Source organism: Carassius auratus, chromosome 4 (assembly GCF_003368295.1).
Source record: "Carassius auratus strain Wakin chromosome 4, ASM336829v1, whole genome shotgun sequence".
NCBI lineage: Eukaryota > Metazoa > Chordata > Actinopteri > Cypriniformes > Cyprinidae > Carassius > Carassius auratus.
The window spans coordinates 23,464,719-23,484,152 of record NC_039246.1 but is presented as its reverse complement, the minus strand read 5'-3'; the positions used below and the strand labels follow the sequence as shown (position 1 = coordinate 23,484,152).

At 37.7% G+C, this 19,434-nt stretch overlaps 1 protein-coding gene and 1 long non-coding RNA gene across 5 annotated transcripts; one reads left to right on the top strand and one right to left on the bottom strand.

The window, feature by feature from the left end:
• Window positions 1-189: 189 nt before the first annotated feature.
• LOC113063234 (inosine-5'-monophosphate dehydrogenase 1b) lies at window positions 190-11,643 on the bottom strand. 2 transcript variants are annotated; one of them, XM_026233484.1, is made up of 16 exons: window positions 11,403-11,643; window positions 9,508-9,606; window positions 9,361-9,435; window positions 6,406-6,454; window positions 4,479-4,580; window positions 4,321-4,395; window positions 4,002-4,208; window positions 3,741-3,828; window positions 3,413-3,612; window positions 3,106-3,196; window positions 2,923-3,018; window positions 2,069-2,212; window positions 1,848-1,992; window positions 1,491-1,634; window positions 1,321-1,404; window positions 190-1,222 (listed from the first exon to the last, which is right to left on the bottom strand). In XM_026233484.1, exons 2-16 carry the CDS (start codon window positions 9,603-9,605, stop codon window positions 1,201-1,203), a joined length of 1,620 nt encoding a protein of 539 aa, XP_026089269.1. In that variant the 5' UTR covers window position 9,606; window positions 11,403-11,643; the 3' UTR covers window positions 190-1,200. The 2 variants fall into 2 exon arrangements, with proteins under 2 accessions (XP_026089269.1, XP_026089277.1); XM_026233492.1 differs by lacking the exon at window positions 9,361-9,435 and having other exon boundaries at window positions 11,403-11,641.
• LOC113063304 (uncharacterized) lies at window positions 10,204-18,298 on the top strand. Of its 3 annotated transcripts, none has more exons than XR_003278656.1 (3): window positions 10,204-10,344; window positions 17,135-17,305; window positions 17,464-18,298. It is a non-coding gene; the product is annotated as an uncharacterized LOC113063304 (long non-coding RNA). The 3 variants fall into 3 exon arrangements; XR_003278657.1 differs by having other exon boundaries at window positions 10,283-10,348; XR_003278655.1 differs by lacking the exon at window positions 10,204-10,344 and having other exon boundaries at window positions 17,002-17,305.
• The last annotated feature ends 1,136 nt before the right edge of the window (window positions 18,299-19,434 follow it).

Genomic DNA, 19,434 nt, shown 5'->3' with positions numbered 1-19,434 from the left:
ATACATATGGTTGACATGCTTCATTTGGCAGTGATAGATAAATGAAGCCACAGGATCTTGCGAGCATGAGTGGCATGTTTTGATTTAAGACGAATGTGTCCTTCATTTATTACACAATTCAAGGCATGTCACTGGTCCACCCAACACTGTAGGGGACATTTAGATGGACAAAAATATCCTGAGAGAAGACCAGGATACTCACAGCATTTATTTGGCTTTTATAGAAGATTAAATAGTCAAGTTAACAAAAATGCACTTGGCATTTATGTAAATAATAATAATAAAAAAAAGAATACTGCAGCATGCAAAATAAAACGTTTCATACCTGTACAGCACTCAGAGTCACAACTGCATTAACCCAGATTCCATAATTACTATTCTTCTTTAAAATTCCTCATAGACTGCATTAAAAAGTCACCCATAATTGACCTTGACGATTATCAAACCCTTCAGTATAACTTCCAGCTTTTGTCAAAAATACAATCCAGACACATTGGCATGACACTCTCAGAGCAACTACATATATCTACAGTAATCAGTTTTGGTATAATTATTTTCAGTATGAATCATACCCACAGTTACAGGATGCAGGAAGGTGGACGTAGAGAAACCTGACCCACCGAGATAATACAATAGACATTTAACTATCACAAAACTGACATTAATTTGCTATGTACCTCTGCCTTCTAAAATAAAAATATATCTCATAGCATCTTCAGTAGTCACAAATCTACTACAGAAAAGACTGCCTCAAGTACAGCCAAAGAACTTGATTTCAAGGCAGCTAACATTTTGCAGGTGGATATAGACACTGATGCTGCCTTTAAAAAAATATTCAAGAGAACAACATGGTTGAAGAATCAGTTTGGGAGGGGAAAAGGCTTTCAAGAATATTCGCTGCAAATGCTGCCTTGTTTCTGCCAGTCTGCTCATAAACACAACTGCAAAAACACACAAACAAGCAGCTTTTCAGTAACCCTGATGCTCCCTTGAGTGCAACTGCCATGTTTGTGGGGACTGAATTAGTTTGTGGTCCTGCTCTCAAACTCATTTAATACTTCTCTTCTCCATATCTCACTGTGGTTGTCGTGCTAGAGGAACGGCGAAGAGCGGAGAACGGGTTCTGGCAGGGTGGGGTAAGTTCTAGGAATTGTCTGAGGTGTTTGGTCGCTGTTTCCCATCCGTGTTCTGCATGCTCCATTAGTAAAGACGTTTCTCATAACTATGGAGACAAAAGACAATAGTTTTGAGATAGTGAAACCCATCCTAGCTTTGACATATTAAGGTAGTGTTGAGCACTGGCGCCCTCTAGTGACTCACGAGTGAAGTCCATGCACGCCACCCTCCACCTGAGCAGACATGGTCCGCTTCTCGAACTTCAGCTCTCCGGAATACATCATGGACCTGAATGCGCACACAAAAACAGTGTAGGAATTTTCACAGTGTTTAAAAAAAGCCAAATGCCCAATAAAACACCAAAACATGCCTACCGGAGCACAGAGAGGCTTTTTGCACCAATGTCTTGGCAGCCGTGTTGGATTCCAGCGATGAGGTATGGGACAAATTTATGGATGGAGCCTTTGTCCTGCACTGAGCCCGACACTCCCTGAGCCACCTTCACCTTATCCCCCTCGCTGCCAAGAGAGCCAATCAGCAAAGAAGATTAGGTCATGTGACGATAATAATAATAAATCATTATATGCTGCATACTGGGTCACATACTATTCTTTTAGAATACAGTGTATGCAGCACACTATTCAGTAAGGGTTTCATTCTGAACACAGCAATTGGCTTCCAACTGCTGAATAATTTATCAGTGTAGTACATAAACAGAAACTACTGTGTACCTGAAGTATCGTTTCTGGCTGCTGGCGTTTTTCTCCATAGCGTCTAGTGAGCCCATGCCTCTGTATTTCTTCAGCCGCACCCCATCAGAAAAGAAATATTCGCCCGGAGCTTCTGTGGTGGCGGCCAACAGAGATCCCATCATAACTGCAGACAGAAAGCACTCGTTTCATGTAAATGGACATGTATTTCATGTTCAGCAGTGCACTATAACAACAATCACCTGTCGATGCCCCCAGGGACAGTGCTTTCACCACATGGCCGACCGTCTGGATGCCCCCATCTGCGATGACAGGCACACCAAACCTCCGAGCGTACTCTGCCACCTTGTACACGGAGGTACCCTGAGGCCGTCCACATGCCATGACTACAGGGATCAGGAATGGACACACGTCAGGCTTTATGATTGGTTAACGTGTGAAAGGAATAGTGCAACATAACAGTGAGTACACAACTGTATATTGTGTTTGTGAAACACAGGGATTGCAAACATGCCACCCTTATAGATACGATGCTTGAAACGTGACACGGTGTTCATTTACACACAAGCAGCTTATAAGTTCTGTGTTTCGAGTGGCTCGGTTTGCAGTGAATGCAGCTCCACATGAATTCCATGTCTGCAAGTGCGGAGAGATTTGGTCTCTCATATTGCGCATTTGAAAATGCAACACAGCCCAACCATCTTCTCAAATTTATAAATGAGAATAATTTATAAATCTGTGGTCCACAAAAGAACTCCCTGCTGTTAATGTTTGAAAGAAAAAAAAAAAAAAAAAAAAAAAAAGCCAAAAAATAAAAATTCTATATTATTAAATAACGTTACATTATTACTTCTATTATATTAAAATAATAGTATTACTTATGTAATGGTTGTGTAATTTTATTTATTTTTTAAATATTAATACTATTAAAAAATAAGACAAAAATAGGGTGATTTTACATCCTTATGCTTAAATCGACTGTAAATCCACATTTTAAAACCTATGCTCTCATAGCACCCTGAGGCTCTGCCCATTTGCGTCCCTGGCAATATATGGATACTTTATTGACTGCATGTGTGTGAGCTTGAGTCCCAACCTTCCTGTGTGATGCAGATAGAACCACAGCCCATTCCCACTCTCAACGCATCCGCCCCTGCGTCGATCAGGTTCTTCCCCTGAGCAGCTGTAACCACTACAGAGAGAGAGAGACAGAGACTGAGGTTAGAGAACCAGAGTGAGCAACTGGGTAGTATCTGATAGTATTTCAATCCATATTTACCATTCCCTCCCACAACCTGCAGATCTGGGTACTTCTGCTTGATGTAATGGATCATGTTAATCTGGTATACAGAATTGCCCTGCGACGAATCCTGAAAAACAAATAAAGTCCTCAGTATTGCTGATGCTAGTGGGACTTACCTCACACTTCACCTTTAATAGAAGAACAACTCAAAACAGTTTATGACAGTTATAGGCCTGCATGAAACTGATCTTGGAGATAAGCTCCCTCAAGCAACATCTGCTTTCAGTTTTCAAAACCAAAGACTGACAGTTCCTTTAGAACAACCGCAGTGGCTTTGACCTACCAAAACCACTACATCCACCCCAGACTGCATGAGCAGGTCCAGACGGTATTTATCGTCTTCACGGGTGCCGATGGCAGCACCACACAGCAGCTGTTTGCGGGAGTCTTTGGAGGCCAGAGGATAGTCCCTGTTCTTCTTCAGGTCTGTGCGGGCTATTATGGCCACCAGTTCATCCTTGTCATTAACAATAGGCAGTTTACCTGTCGAGGAAATTAAAAAAACTCATTGAGACCTTTTAGAATGGTTAAACACTGTATTCTATAGTGGGTGACAGGGGACTGAAACTAAAATAATTTGATGACTGTAATCTGTGTTCAAGTGTTCTTACCTTTTTTGCTGCGTTGCAGGATGTCATTGGCTTCTTTTAGTGTGACACCAGCCGGAGCGACTACAAGATCCTCTCTTTTAGTCATCGCCTGGAAAACAAGTACAGATGAGAACAGCCATAAGGGTACAGCACCCCATTTAATTTATGTTATATATAAATATATTTAATATATAAACAAACATTTCTTAAATGTATACATGCTTGTGTGCATGGCTTTACATCAACACCCGCCAAATATACCCGTCAACACTCCCGTCTTACCTCCTCGAGGGGTTTGTTATGATCTTTCTCAGACAGGAAATCGATGTCCCGTGATGTAACGATGCCGACCAGTTTGCTGCCCATCTTGCCCGTCTCAGTTATGGGGATTCCAGAGAATCCGTGTCGAACTTTTGCTTCAAGTACATCACCTACAGTGTGATGAGGACTCAGGACCACTGGATCAGTGATGAAACCCTGTTCAAACCTCTGCAGGCACATACACACAGTCCTTGACATCCAATATTAACAGGTACCAACACACGCTTATACTCACAGAAGACCTGGCATGAAACGTTTGTGAAGGCTGGCGCAGTCTTACCTTCACTTTGCGCACCTCGTTGGCCTGAAACTCTGGTGTGCAATTATGGTGAATGATGCCAATTCCTCCCATCAGCTGAGCAACAAGTCAGAAACATTCATATGAATTATTGACAGAAGTTCAGTCTAATCAAAATTGAGGATTTAAGAGGGACTCACTGCCATGGCAATGGCCATTGAGGATTCGGTAACAGTATCCATAGGAGAGGAGATGAGTGGGGTCTTTAGTGTGATCTTCTTGGTCAATGCTGAGGTCAGGTCCTACATAAAAGATCATAGAAAATGGTTAAAAAATATTTCTGATAATAAAACTTCAGGCCAAAAAGGAGTGTATTTTGACTATGTAGTTCCATGTCTGGCCAATAGAGGCAGAAGAGTATCAATAACTGCTGTTCCTATCAGGAATATTAACAGGAAAATTATGCCTAGTGCTAACATTTTTGTGTGATAAAAACATAACTGTTTTTGGTCCAAAAGAAACTATAATAATAAAATAAATAAAACACTACTATTCAAAAGTTTGAGTAAGATTGAATGCAGTTATTCAGCAAGGACACATTCAATTGATCAAAAGTGACAGTAAAGACACTTATTGCAAATTATTTTTGCTGTTCTTCTGTGTTTTGAATTAAAGAATTCAAAAAAAAAAAAAAAAAAAAGATTCACGGATTCCATACAAATTTTAAGCAACGTACAAAGCAAACATTAATAATAAGAAAAGCTTATTAAACAGCAAATCAGCATATTAAACATATATTTGGAGAATCATGTGATGCTAAAAATTGGAGTAATGGTTGCTGAAAATTCAACTTTGTCATACCTTAAAACAACTATTTTAAAATGATAATAATATTTAACAATATTGCAGTTTTATTATTAATTAAAAAGAAATGAAATATGCAGTCAGCCTTGGCAAGCATAAGAGAAGAGACTTCCTTCAGATACACTTACTAACCCTAAACTTTTAAAAGAACTAACTAATTCAAAGAATATCACATTTAAGCATGTGCATGTGGGTAAGTGTGCATGTAAATCAAAATTATAAAAATAATACAATTGGGTGGGTGGGTAGAAGATTTAAGATGTAGTGACGGTGAAGGCCGTGACCTTCATTTGTACACCAGCGCTGAGAAGTGTTCCTCTAAGACAGATAAGCTCACAAACATTCCCTTCACAACCTTCACCTTGCCTAAGTTCCCAAAATACGCTTTTGCATACACACCGCTGGGGGAAAGTGGCCTCCTGGGAAAACAGACACCACAGTGGGAAATTCCCAAATCTATGGTTTGGGAAAAGTCAAGACACGAACATTAAAGCTGTTATTAAACCAGCCTACACAAACCCAAACAGGAGTTTCAGTTTCAATACTGGTCACACTCGCTGTAGTTTTGGGTTTTGAGCTTCGACCTCATTTAATTCCTTATTATACTCAATACAGGGATTTCAAAAGCCCTACTGTGCGCCAAAGGCAATAAAAAGAAAACAAAAAGACAATACAGCAGAATATCCAAAGTTCATTATATTTTAATATCTACTAGTGAACACAATTCAAATTAAGGGGAAAAAAGCAGCTGGTTTACGAGTAATTTGATGCACATTTAAAACTGCTGAATTAAGTATTACGAAGTCAAATAAGATCACAAAAAGTGAAGTGCTACATTTCACAATTAAGGAAAATCCCTGTGGTATTTAAATATTATATATATTATTAATTTGTAATATATTGTATGTATAAAATACGTAATTCAAAATTATCACAACGTCTTATTTTAATTGTTGGATACAGTAACTTTTGTAATGGTGGTACAGATATTTGATGGATTAAAAAAATAGACACTTTTTATATTAAGTTATATTATTAAAGAAAATAAAACACTAAAACATTACTTTGTGTAAAAAAAAAATAATAAAAAAAAATCTTGAAAAGAAAAGAGCAATAAAGCCTGTGAGAAATGAAACAAAGGAGACAGCCGTTTAGCTAAAAATAGTAAGTCCAGAGAAAACACAGATGGGTTGTTTAAACCAACACGTCATTGTGAAAACAAACCCAATGAGTGAGTGAAAGTGTGGAGGATAGACGACTCACCACTTCATCTGAGGTGAAGTCAATGAAGCCAGGCAAGATCAGGAAGTCACTGCAAAGAGACACAGAAATAAAACTATCATTGACAAAGAATCAAGTCATATAAATATGTCTTCATATTTGTCCATTTTTAGCATTTGCATAAATGCAAAGATGCAAAGACATGGAGTAAAATGTTGAATAACTTCCATTTGATTTTATAGGGAGAGGAGGCGGTAGTTCAAGCATAATGAAAACCTGATGCTGACTGCTGGATGTATGTGACCTTAAATCACGAGGAGCTCTAAAATAAGTGTAGTTTTTGAGGTGAGCTTGAGGAACGTCTGAGGCCCAGGCACATTCTGACATGTTCTCATTTACATGAAACAAACCTTCACCGGCCTACTGAAATCCACCGATACGTGCTATATAAATCCTCCTGACTTACTAGCAAGAACCAGAGAAAAAAAAAAGCTCCTCATACAGACGAAACATATATGATTGGCAGATGAGTGCTAATAAAAAAAAAAATTTAGAGAGAGAAAATACGAAGGATTCTGAATAGGTTATGTATACGTAAAAATAAAGGGAGAGACAGAGGCAACTTGAAGGACATATACATATTTTCTCATTTTGTGGTGGGCTAAATAAGGAGTTTGTGTCGGCTGGAACAGGGCAGGGTTCCTCTGCGCCCACATGAGCAGCACACAGCCCCGAAACAACAACACAGGGTGAGAACATCAAAAAAATAAAATAAAAGCCCAAATAAATGAGGGCAAAACAGACAGTTGTCCTGATTTAATGTGCTAGAGTCCAGATCCAAGAATTGTTTGACTGGCAGGAATATTGCAGGGAGCAATAGCGGTTACACCTCATTCTCCTGAAGTGACACCAAGAAATAAAAGCTCTTATGCATGTTAATCAGATTATTTGTCCCAACAAGCCACAATGAAATGGAAATTTTTTCCAGTGAATTCAATGGTTCCTGCCCACAATGAAATTAGATTTGTTCAAAATCCTGCTTCGCATAACTTCATACTAACCATTAGATATGTTCTGAAAGGTTGTGATTAAGTAGTCTTGCTTTGTTACTTTATGTGTGTTTATGTACCTAAATAATGCCTTGAATGCACATTTTAGCATCTATAATCAGTTAATGAACTCACTGCTGACTTTCAGCTCTACAGTCTCTCTGGTGGAACAATAAGTCTCAGTTTTAGATGACTCAGACTGTAGACGTCACTAGACTCAAAGACAGTACAGACTGAAACCCAGTCTACCTCCAAATGTGCCAAAAATCATCAGACTCGCAGACTACAGCTTTATTCCAGCCATCTTTGAAATAATCCAGGTAACATGGTGATCCACTGAACCCTACATTTAAAAAATGTTTTATTATTATTTTTTTTTTTTTATGAATTTTAAACCACATGCTAATTGTTCAGCTAAATGGTTTCAGTGAGCAGTTGCTCTGACTGAAGCGGATCCGTAATCCACTTGCGGTTTTTGTTTGAATGCAGGATCTCCTTATCCATACTTCCCCTCCTAACTCATACTATTTTATTTATTTTTTTATTCAAAACCATTAGTGAAGCCATTCTGCCTCACTGAACTTTGATTTATTCTCTGTTTGAGAAAAAAAAACAAGCAACAGGGTAACACTCTTTCACAGACAAAAAAAAAAGGCTACAAGTATTTAAGTTCTGAAATTTCATTTAAATTGAGTGCATACTTGTGCAAGATTCAATAAACAGGAGGCAAAAAAAAGTTAGCCACTGGGTGGAAATGTGAGGTTTTTCACTTGTAAGAGGGGTTGATTCATAAAGAATATTTGAGAAAACTATGTAACAAAAGCCCAAAGACCTACAAGGTGTGAAATGGGTTTTTAAATCAGATTTAATGCAGATCAAAAATGGTGCCTGTTGCAACGTTTTATTATCGTTTGAATAAAAAAAAAGGAAAGAAAGAAATTCCAGATTATGTGCATTTTAAAATGGCAAAAAACACTGACATTGCCTCGGTGTCAGCTAATGTTATAAACAGAGAAATTAGTTTGAATACTTATAAAGACCGAAATTTCATTCATCGCTCTGATAAAATAATCTTTCAAAAAACATACAACAAGCTGCAAAGTAACACCGGGGTGAGACATCATGTGTTATATGCCATATACTGTTCAGATACACAAGTGCATTACACAAATCAATTCAACACACACACAACACACACACCCATGTCAGATTTATGCGTTTTCTCCATCCCTGTCTCTGTGTGTGTGTCTGTAGAAGAACACCCACCCCCCCCCTCCCCCCCACCCAACCGATACACACACACATGATGCCAGCGTGAGGAAAGTCATGCGGCCCACAATGCATCCCTACACGCTTTTCATTACAGATAAGACCGTTATACAGCTGGACCTCTCACCTTGTAATCTCAATCTTAAAGGCGATACGGTTCATGAACTCACCATGTCCTAATGTCACCCGTCAGAACACAAGTCTACCATTAAAATGCATTATGGGTAAACCGAATGAAGACACATATGCATTGTCAAACATAACACACTTATCGGTCCACACTGTTCAAACATTGTCCCATCATTCTTCAAAAGATCTTCTGTTGTGTACCAAAAAAGAAAACGTAAGCCACACAGGTTTAAAATGACAAGAATAAATGGGGACGATTCTTAGTTGTTTACTGAACTGTCCCTTTAAAAAAAAAAACTTTGATTTGAGTTTGATTTTGTTTGTTTAAATCTATCATGCAAATTACTACATGTATAGAATTATATATCCTGGCTCAACCAAGCTTATATAACATGGGGCATAGATTACGACTGAAATCTGAATTTTTTGATTGTCGCCTAAAAGCAAGAACAGTAAATAGACCATCCAGACTGTATACAGCCGGAACGTTTGCGTCTCTTATTGAGCTCACTAGATGACGATGTCTTAAATAAAGGGCCATATTACTCACTTGTAAGTCATACCGTCCCCCATAGAGCAAAGCTCTTCCGCCGTGAGTCCGTCTGGGACAGACTGCTGTTCTGATCTGTAATGTGGATGTCCATTACATACACACACAGTACACTACAGGGAGAGGAACCCAATGACAAGCACTTACTTGTAGGTGAGACCATCTCCAACTGAAAAGAGCTGCTGGGCAGACAGTCCGTCATCAGGGATATAGCCTGTTCCTCCACTTATCAGATAGTCTGCCATACTGGGAAAAGAAATACACAAACACAAGCTGTAAATAGCACAGTTCTCGTCGTAGCTAATCTGCAAAGCAAAGTCCAATCATCTCTGTATTTATATTGGAATTCTGTTTATAGTCTAAATAGCATTTCCACTTGAATTTCTCATCTTTCTGAATTTCCACTATATGTAAAAATTTTCTTTTTTCCACAGGGGAATTTATTTTGAACAATCACTTAAAGACATACCAACTATGAGCTGCAGAGTTATTAATCAATTGTATATGCTTTTGTTGAAGCCATTTTTATTATTATTATCATCATTATTATTATTATCGTGTTTAACAGTTATGTTTAACAAAGCTGTCTAGTTGTAGTTTTCCTAAATGTGAAAACTACATTACCCATGATCCTGCAAAGCTAGCTCTACCAATCAGATAATCAAAACAAACAATCTAAGTTGTTGTCAATCAATCTAAATAAAAATTTAATTATAACCTGAGAGCAGGGAGGGTAACAGCATATTAAGCATCTTCTACACAATATTTACTCAAAATTCACAACAAATTAAAATCATCCATTGAGTAGGCCAATGGTGTCCAATCATGCCACAGGAGGGCCACCTTCCTGCAGAGTTCAGCTCCAGATCCAAACAAACACACCTGAACTCGCTAATCAGTCAAGATGTTTGAAATGACCACAAACCTCCAGAGACATGCTTCGGAGATGAACTCTTCACCTGAGGTGGCCCTCAGGAAACACTGGTAGGTAAGATTTCATCAGTTTTATGGAGTTTGTGCCAACGAGGTTGTCATTGTTTGAGTCTGGCTGATGCCAATAATTTAAAAAAGGCTGATATTTGTTTTAATGTGGCTACTTTTATAGACTGTCTGTACCAGTGGCTATGCCAGTGTTTTTATTGACATTGGCTGTGGTCGATAATCTAAGTGGCCGAGGGCCTGTTTCATAAAACAAGTTAATCAAATAAGCCAGGTTTACTTCAGATAGTCTGGCTTATTGTCAGTAGATTTGACTCAAAATAAGTCAGACTAACTGAAATAAACCTGGCTTGTTTGGTAAACTTGTTTTATGAAACAGGCCCTAAGTATCAGCTGATACTTGTTTTTAAATCTAACCTCAATGCCCATGGAAATCAGCCACAGTTATTTGTCTTCTGGCCTAATATTGGTCGATTTGACGGTCTCTACATATTAAATGTCAATATATTCTTTTCTAAGTTAATTTAAAATCTTAGCACTTTTCTTTTTTTCTGCTATGGAGGAAATGTTTATTTCAGGAAATGCATTTGTGATCTGTTTTACTTGAGTAAAAAGCACATTCAGTAGACTGGCGTTAACAGGAAGCCACGCATATGTCTGATAAACCACATGTCGCTACGCGTGGAATATCAGGAACAATGCGTTTAGGTTTCACGATGTAAACAATCAATCGATAACAAAAACGCTAAATGTAATAATGTAACTATCACAGCGCCGTGACCTACTAACATTATTCCATCTGCAACCGCGATGTTAACATTACCGAACTGACACGTCACGTGCACACAGACAGGCGTAAACCGGCAGAATTATTATATTTGTGTATTTTTGCATTACTCTTTGAATACAGTAAATTAATCTACAGACTCGCACTACTGGCCCAGTGACCTAGATTATGCACATTAATAAATGAAAGTCAGGGAAACCCGGAATCTCGGTCGAAATCAAAAGCAAACCTGGTGGAGATTTTCTTTGTTAGTGCTCCTCCTGCTTTACATTACTAAAATTCTTAACATGATACCGGAGTAAATGTAAATCCAAACCTTTTCTGTAGATGAGCACGCGTGTGTCTGGAGCTGATGCGCGTCGGATGGGAAACCCAGTTTACCGCTCTCTGTAGGAGAATGCGTTATCTGAAACCGGTTAACTTAGTTCATCTAAATGAGATCCTTCAGAGGGTCTCGTTTGAATTCGGGTTTTGTAATGAGTCTAGCTTTATGTAGAAAGCGAGGCAGACACAGAGCGCGCGCGTCATATCCTCAACAGCTCCACGTGGTGGCGGCACGGTTAACTCTTTCATTACCGCCACATGAGGGTGTATATTCATTATCTATATTTATACACTGTGTATGGGGGTGTCAAATAAGGATGCCCGAGACATTGAGAAAAATTGTGACATAGCTTGATATGGATTAATATGCCTGTCAAATTATTTAAAGGTAATATTTGTATTCATATGGGCTTAAAATGCACACTACTTTTAAATGCATGTGATATATAATAAACTAAAACGCTTCTTGAGTACAAGTGAATAAATCAAAGTGTTTTAATGCATTTCTTATTTTTAATGGAAGGTAAAAAAAGAGGGAGGGGCTGGGGTAACATGTAAATGTTGGTTAGGCCACACTAACTATTTTTGTACATTTTAATTAGACTTTTCATGTATAATCTGTTACACCTCATTTTTTACTTAACTTAAAATTCAGAAATTGAAAACCTCTTCATCATAAGTTTGTATTCAAGTCACTGTCTAAATGAATTACATTTTTTGTATTTTTAAGCATAATAAAGGAAGTTGTCAGTTTTGGCATAGTATTCTCTCTAAATTCCTGTCTCATGAAGTCTTGAATAAATGCAAAAAAAGCCAATGACCCAATTACATAATGTTATAACCAGAGATTGGTAATTGTTAAGCACCACTCCTAGATTTAAAAGTCAGCCACAACCAATTACCTGATGCCAATTGCTGAAGAATGACTGTGCTTAGGCAAATTACAAATCCTCTCCATTGACTGGCCAGCACCTTGCCCACATGAAAGCCCAAACTAATTTTGACTAAAGTAGTCTTTTAATGTGCACATTACTCATTCTTTTGAGGGCAGAAAAGATACAGTTGTAATATGTTATAAAACGAGTAGCATCTTCGGCCATCCACTGAACTTTTTTGTAATGTCTACCGTATTAATAATTTCCTCTATCCATATTCATATATCATTTGTTTAGACACTGCAATGTAGGTCCTTGTAAAAACTGAACAATTATAGCACTATAATGCAACTCGTGATCAAGTCTGGTGTGCTTTGCATTCCATTGATTAACATGGGTAGCCAACCATAAAAAAGCAATTTGTACTCCAAATTTGTTGGCATGCCATTCAACAACTCAAATTATGAACTTTTTCATCAAAGCAACCAAAGGCTTAATCTTTTACTTTAAGTCTGACGCCCCCAGGCAAAATTGTCGGAGGCAATGGTAATGTGAGCACATATTCCATGATTTCCCATGGAGCTTTTGGACCAGTGGGGAGAGATGGCAAGTACATGTGGGTTTGTAGCATTTATTTAGACAAGAGAGTGTGTATAAAAGTACAGACAATAATCATGGCTCAGTTTGCTAAGAATAGTAGCATGTGTGTGTCAGAGGCAACAGCCGTTAAAAGCCCTGACCCTTGTCTCCCACCATCACAACAGAGAGGTGAAGCGGTTATATGTACCTCACCATATGTAGGTCAATGGACATGTGGGTCAGACTATCATCCTGCACCGGCAGCTAACTCAATCATTTCTGTAATGCTGCTTTGCAATGATTTGTATCGTGAAAAGAGCTATACAAATTAACTTAACAGCTATACAAATTAAAAAACATTTGGACTTCACAGCCCACCGCATAGCCGGAGAAGACCTGATCTGCTATGCCCAGAATAGCTCTTTTAAATGTCAACTTTTGTTGACCCTGCATCAGATTTTAAGCCCTTCAATTAAACAAGCCTATTTTAACCCTTAAGCTTGATGGTTTTAAAGATTAGAGATTAGAGACCTACATTTAATTATAGCATGACAAGAGGGGATTTATATTCAAAGTTGAATGCTTTTAAGAAAAGTAACAGGCTCAGAAGAATATGTGATGCACAAATCTCGATGATAAAGAACGGGTAACATTTCTGACTTTGTAACCTTCGCCTCACCTGTCTGGAAAACCTGCTTGTAAACGTGTTGCCGTGTAGCGCTGGGCTGCAGACTCATGTCCGCGCACATGAGGAACCCCTGGGAAGCCATTGGGAGAACATGCATTGTTGTTCACCATCTCGTGGTCCATCTCCTGTTCTTGGAAGTCCTCTGGAATGTTTTCCATCTCTGTTTTGTTTAGGGATATAGTCTGTGGACTGTTCATTTCCAAAACAAATCCAACCAGTCCAAGCCAGTTGTGGCCGAGTCTTGTGCAAATTCAAATGATGTTCTCTGAATCCTGTTCAAGATAGCACAATTATGGATCCAAGATTCAGATTCAAGAATAGAATGAAAATAAGTACGTAACTACGAAGGCTAAAGTGGTCTATCTAGCTGTTAATCCAGAGTTAAGCGGTTTCATTTCTCTAGGATCCTGTGGTTGGTTGTGTTTGACGAGGTGAGCGAAGAGCTTTGCTATGAGCTCATATAGCCAGGGCGAGTGAGTTCCCAGGAACTGTGAAGCCATGCTCTACGCACCTGCTCACATGGAGACCAAGGTGTCACCGTGGAGATCTTCCCACCTCTGAATCCCACTGGCGCCTGTGTGCGAAAGCACTGGAATAATAGGAGGACCGAAAACAAATTACAGACAAACTAGAGATAGTAAGAGAATGTTCAAGCCTGAGGGAGTTGCATACTGGGACAGTGAGGAGATAGAAAGGAGTGTTTTGCGCTCATGCTCTCTCTCTTTGTGGCTTTAGCTGTGGTTCTGTCAAGAGCGCATGTCACTCACACAAAGAGGATTGGAGAATTACACCTGGGGACCATTAAGATGAAAAAGTCACTACGACTCAGACTTCGTGTATATGTGTGTAGAGCCAACAGCTGCTGGAATTGAAGGCACAAAACAAACAAGATATTGCAAGCAAACCCAACAAACTAGCTGAAACGAACTCAAAACATTAATAAAATGACCAGAAAAAGTTGATGAAACAAACAAGCAAATAACTATTAAACAACCAAACAAAAAACTAGATAAATTATATTAAGCATAAAATAAAATAATTAATTATAACCTACATGGTAAAACAATAATATAAAACTAACATTTAAAATGTTGCTAGGGTGTTAATTGTGCTCGCTAGGTAGCGCTTACTTACCCAAGTTAAAATGGCCCACCCTATATTTATATATACACTTACCCAAGTTCAAATAGCCCACTATATATATATATATATATATATATATATATATATATATATATATATATATATATATATATATATATATATATATATATACTGATTTTTTTTTTTTTCGCATTCCAAACAAAAATCCTCCTATTGGTTTACAGCTTATTTTGAAGTATCCTTCATGTCTAGCACATGCTGAATATTTAGGGTTAAGTTGTTTTTTTTTCATAACTAATCAAGAGTCTTTAAATAAGTATTCTTCACAATAGCAAGGCCACAGATTATGCGTCAAAACATATTGTCATTGAGTAGCTGATAAGTGCATTGTGCACTATAACTGAAGGCTTTCTTTTCGTTTATAGTTCATATTAAGCAGAAGCAGGTGGTTGCTGGTTTGAGACTAGCTTAAGCTGAAATCCTCTTAGACCTTATAAAAAAAAACAGTAGCTGACTATCTTCAAAACCACACATGCAAAACCTGTGTGTGGAAGATCATCGAAACTATGCAAAATAATTTATCTACATGGTCATCTCAAATATATAATGGATTTGTCATTTTGTCTGGTGAATCAAACATTTAATTTCTCTTGTGGTTACTATGACCATGATAAGGAATCTCATGCATATTTTGTGGGGAGTCCCATTCACTAGAGGGTCAAGCACATGACAGAGGTCCTCTCCTGACCCTCTGCTGCCTGCCTGTGTGTGTGTGTGTGTGTGTGCGCAGAAATTCAGTGCATTAAGGGAATTAGGCTGTGTGTGACTCTCACTCTCATCAGGTGAGCAGATGGTTTCAGTTTGACTTAAGGATAATGACAGTTTAAAACAAAGCTTTCCTGATTGAATGCAATACATTATTTTATTATTTATCCACATCTACCAACAGTACACTGCACTTCTTACAAAGACTTACAGTATATGTATGTATAAGCATATCACTATATATACTATAACATTAATCAATTGCCATATTCATATACTATGGTATTTACATGGTATTGTCTTTGTACACCCCAAAAAAAAAATGTTGGTACTGTTTTGGTTTCTGATCCCCCCTATCGACCATTTATGGTAATTTTAATAAACTAACATCCATTTCTCTCTTTCGGCCAGAAGAGAGCAGCAGAGACTTTTACATCTTCATATCTCTTCCATTTCGCAATTTCCCATATCCTCTTGAGACCCTGCTTTTCCCATTAAAAACCATGTCATCTATACACTATCTAATTTGCATGTGAATATTGTATTGTGACGGCATGTTGAAATAAGTTTTCAGATTTTATTTCAGATTTTCATAAAATATTTCATAAGAATATAATTTATTTTCCTATTCAAATGCTTTGTCTCCCAAAATGTGTAATTTATCATTCTTTTAGTCCTTTTGTCCTCTACAGAGTTTGTGAATGAAATCACCGGTTTCATAACAGGAAGTTATTTGCTTTGAAACCCTAAAATTTTCCTGAGATGTTGTTTTTATGAAAAACAAATTAATCAGGAAAAAAAAGTTAAAAAATGTATCCCATTTCCATAAGGATGTACGTTAGGCCTACAATTTTATGGATCCATCCTCCATTTGGTAAAAAGCCCTGAATGTGCCCTTTACAGGACATCACAACATATGATCTCGGTTGCCTATTGCCCTCTGAATAAATAAATTGCTAAACTTTTGAACTGCACACAAGCTCACCTACTGTTAATATTTTGTGAATACGAATGCTAATATTGAATATTTTGCGACTTTTACTTCATGGGTTTCTTTGGTACTTTCTGGTGACTCACAAAGAACATCCGGTTTCATTGTAATAAGCAAGTTTGTCATTAACCATCTACTTACTGGTTTTAGTAAAACGAGTTCGTTATTTGTGCTGACTTTAGATTTCAAATAGCTACAGGTTGGAAAATGGGAATTTGTGGAGCAGTCTATTTTCGCGAATCGGTTCTTTTGAACCGGTTCGAAAACAGCAATTCAGTGAAACCTTGAAGTTGCATGCCAACCGCCATTATTAAAATCTACAAGAAGCAGCAATTCAGTGATCCTTTTACGTTATGGTGCAATTACGTCCATGCATCTATATGAGTAATTCGTAACATTTTTCGTAGGGAAGTTTGTTGTAATGTGTCCCCGTTCATAAAACCATAAAGTCCTTTAGGATATGCGTAAATAAAACTTTCCTACGGTCGTCTTAAACAACTTTAACATGTTTTCATCGTCTAATTAATGTGATGTTTCGCGATGTAAGTAAAAACATATATATAAACAACGAGATTTTGATTCGAGAAAAACGTAGACTGATTCGTACCGGCTTCAAGTGATTCGTAGAAATGATTCACTTCAAAACAAAAGCACGGTTCTTTCACATCGCGGGAATTTCTGCATGTTGTATGTTCTGAATTTTGGAAACACCCACTTCACAGGAGGATTTGAATATGATGTCATGACATCAAAAGGAGAGCGGCACACAAGCACGGGCACAGCTGTAATAAATCTCCAAACAAGCAAGACAATCATCCCTCCTGGTAAGAAAGACGGATTTGTTTTCGCATATTTGGTCGTATTTGAGGAATTCCTTCTCAAAGTGACTTTCGGTAAGTATTTATTCAGCAAACGCATTTTCCTTGCGAATATGAAACCTCAGTTTACACGAGGAATGCAAATAAATAATTATATTCTTAAGCCAATGTGTGTTTTTAACTTCCGGTATTGATGGACGCGTGGCTCGTGTGTGCTTTTGTTCTTTATAAAGGACAGTCCTGGACATCCGCAGCGAAACATGACTGAACTCGGCTTTCTGAAGATCGGTTTAATCGGAACCGCGTTTTCCTTTCTGCTGGCTCTGTTTGGGCTGGTTGATTCGGTCGGAGGTCTGATGTATCCTCAAGGACCAGACTGGGCAGACGACAGCTGGACAGAGAAGCTTCCCCCTGGGTCTTCATCACGGACATCTGTGGCTGCCAACAACACCAAGCGCCACGAGTCGAGGTGATCTTCTCAACTGCCATCGGTGGCAAGTCTCTAATTGCACTAGGAGAAATAATCCGTGCATTAATGTTACTGACCTACTAAAGCCTGCTGTGGAATTATTTCCTGCATTACACTACTGTGAGTCAGACATGAAGAACATCAAAAAGGGCTGATCATTCTACAAGCCATATGAGACGTCAATTCTTCCCACTCATTAGACATTTTACTTTGTTATTCTGGTTTCTGCAAAGAACTTGTCTGACTTCATAAGAAGAAAAGCTTGCAAGAGTAGAAAACAAAATCTTCAGGAAAGATTGAAAGCTTAAAAATACTACAAACATGCTACATGATATGCTTGACTGCTAGAATCAAAATATTGAAATCCCCTTATGGTCAAAAATGTTTTATGTTTTTTATTATGTGTGTTCCTTTTTTATATGAAGTCTAACACAATGTTTGCATACATTTGTGTAACATGCTGTGTTCACCATTAAAACAAAAAAACTGGCATTAGGCAGCAAAACGTTGTTTTGGTTCTGAAAGGGGGGGTCTGAAAGTTGTTACTAAAACTCACTGTTCTATATAAAACTTAATAAAATATATACAGTTGCACTGGATATCACTATACAAGAAAATTGGTTTTATGCACTACAAGTTTGCTAAAGTGTTTTAGTGTTTTGTTGTTTTAGTGTAGTGTTTTTTTTTATGGCACACTTTCACTCTTTTCACTTTTTTCTGAGAGAGTTCTGTGACCAAAACTACACAAAATGGCAGGTGAAACTTATAGGGGTGTGTCTATACATGTTTAATACAAGCTGGCCAGGTGAAAAACTGTGATTGGGAGTTATAGAAAATAGTAAAATGTTATGTATGGTCTTGATTTTTCCAAGGAAATCCACTCCTCTTTACCGTGGCATTTTTCCACAGATAGTGACATGTTTTTGCAAAGCTGAAGTTGCATATTGGCAGCTTTGAAAAGAACCTTGACGTAGATGAATGTTGAGTAATATGATCTAGCCAAGCCTTATAAAAGCCACAGCCCCACTTTCTCATCAGAGAAGAAAGTTTTTGTTTTGTCTTTTTTTTTTTTCTGTAAATGGCTGATTTCAGCTTTTTCTTGTATTTGAATCTCACATCGTGTGAATTTATCCATACAGCTTTCTCTGTTTAGTTCGCTTTGACATCCGTACTAGTTTTTCACATTTTGTCACTATGTTCCCATTAAACTAGTGACTTTAGTTTACACAAGCTGAGTCATGGCATCAGGAAGAGATTAAGAACATCTTGTTCCTGAGATTACTCCTACAACCAAGATTGTTGAAGTGTACATTTATAAAAATGTAATATGAACATCATATTTGTTTATTTGCTCATTTAAAGTACTAAGTGGAGAAAGACACTCAAAAAATTCAGTGGTGAAATACAGTATAAAGAAAATATAATCACTAAACAAAATATGGCAACATCTTTACATTTATTTATATATATATATATATACACACAGTATTGTTCAAAATAATAGCAGTACAATGTGACTAACCAGAATAATCAAGGTTTTTAGTATATTTTTTATTGCTACGTGGCAAACAAGTTACCAGTAGGTTCAGTAGATTGTCAGAAAACAAACAAGACCCAGCATTCATGATATGCACGCTCTTAAGGCTGTGCAATTGGGCAATTAGTTGAAAGGGGTGTGTTCAAAAAAATAGCAGTGTCTACCTTTGACTGTACAAACTCAAAACTATTTTGTACA

Bases quoted from the DNA above. Each gene is read 5' to 3' on its own strand.
- LOC113063234 (XM_026233484.1), bottom strand. From the start codon at position 9,605: ATGGCAGACTATCTGATAAGTGGAGGAACAGGCTATATCCCTGATGAC. The intron at 1,993-2,068 runs GTGATTGTTGTT...TTCTGTCTGCAG, and splicing joins GTCCCTGGGGGCATCGACAG to TTATGATGGGATCTCTGTTG. The intron at 1,223-1,320 runs GTGAGTCACTAG...TTGTCTCCATAG, and splicing joins GGCGTGCATGGACTTCACTC to TTATGAGAAACGTCTTTACT.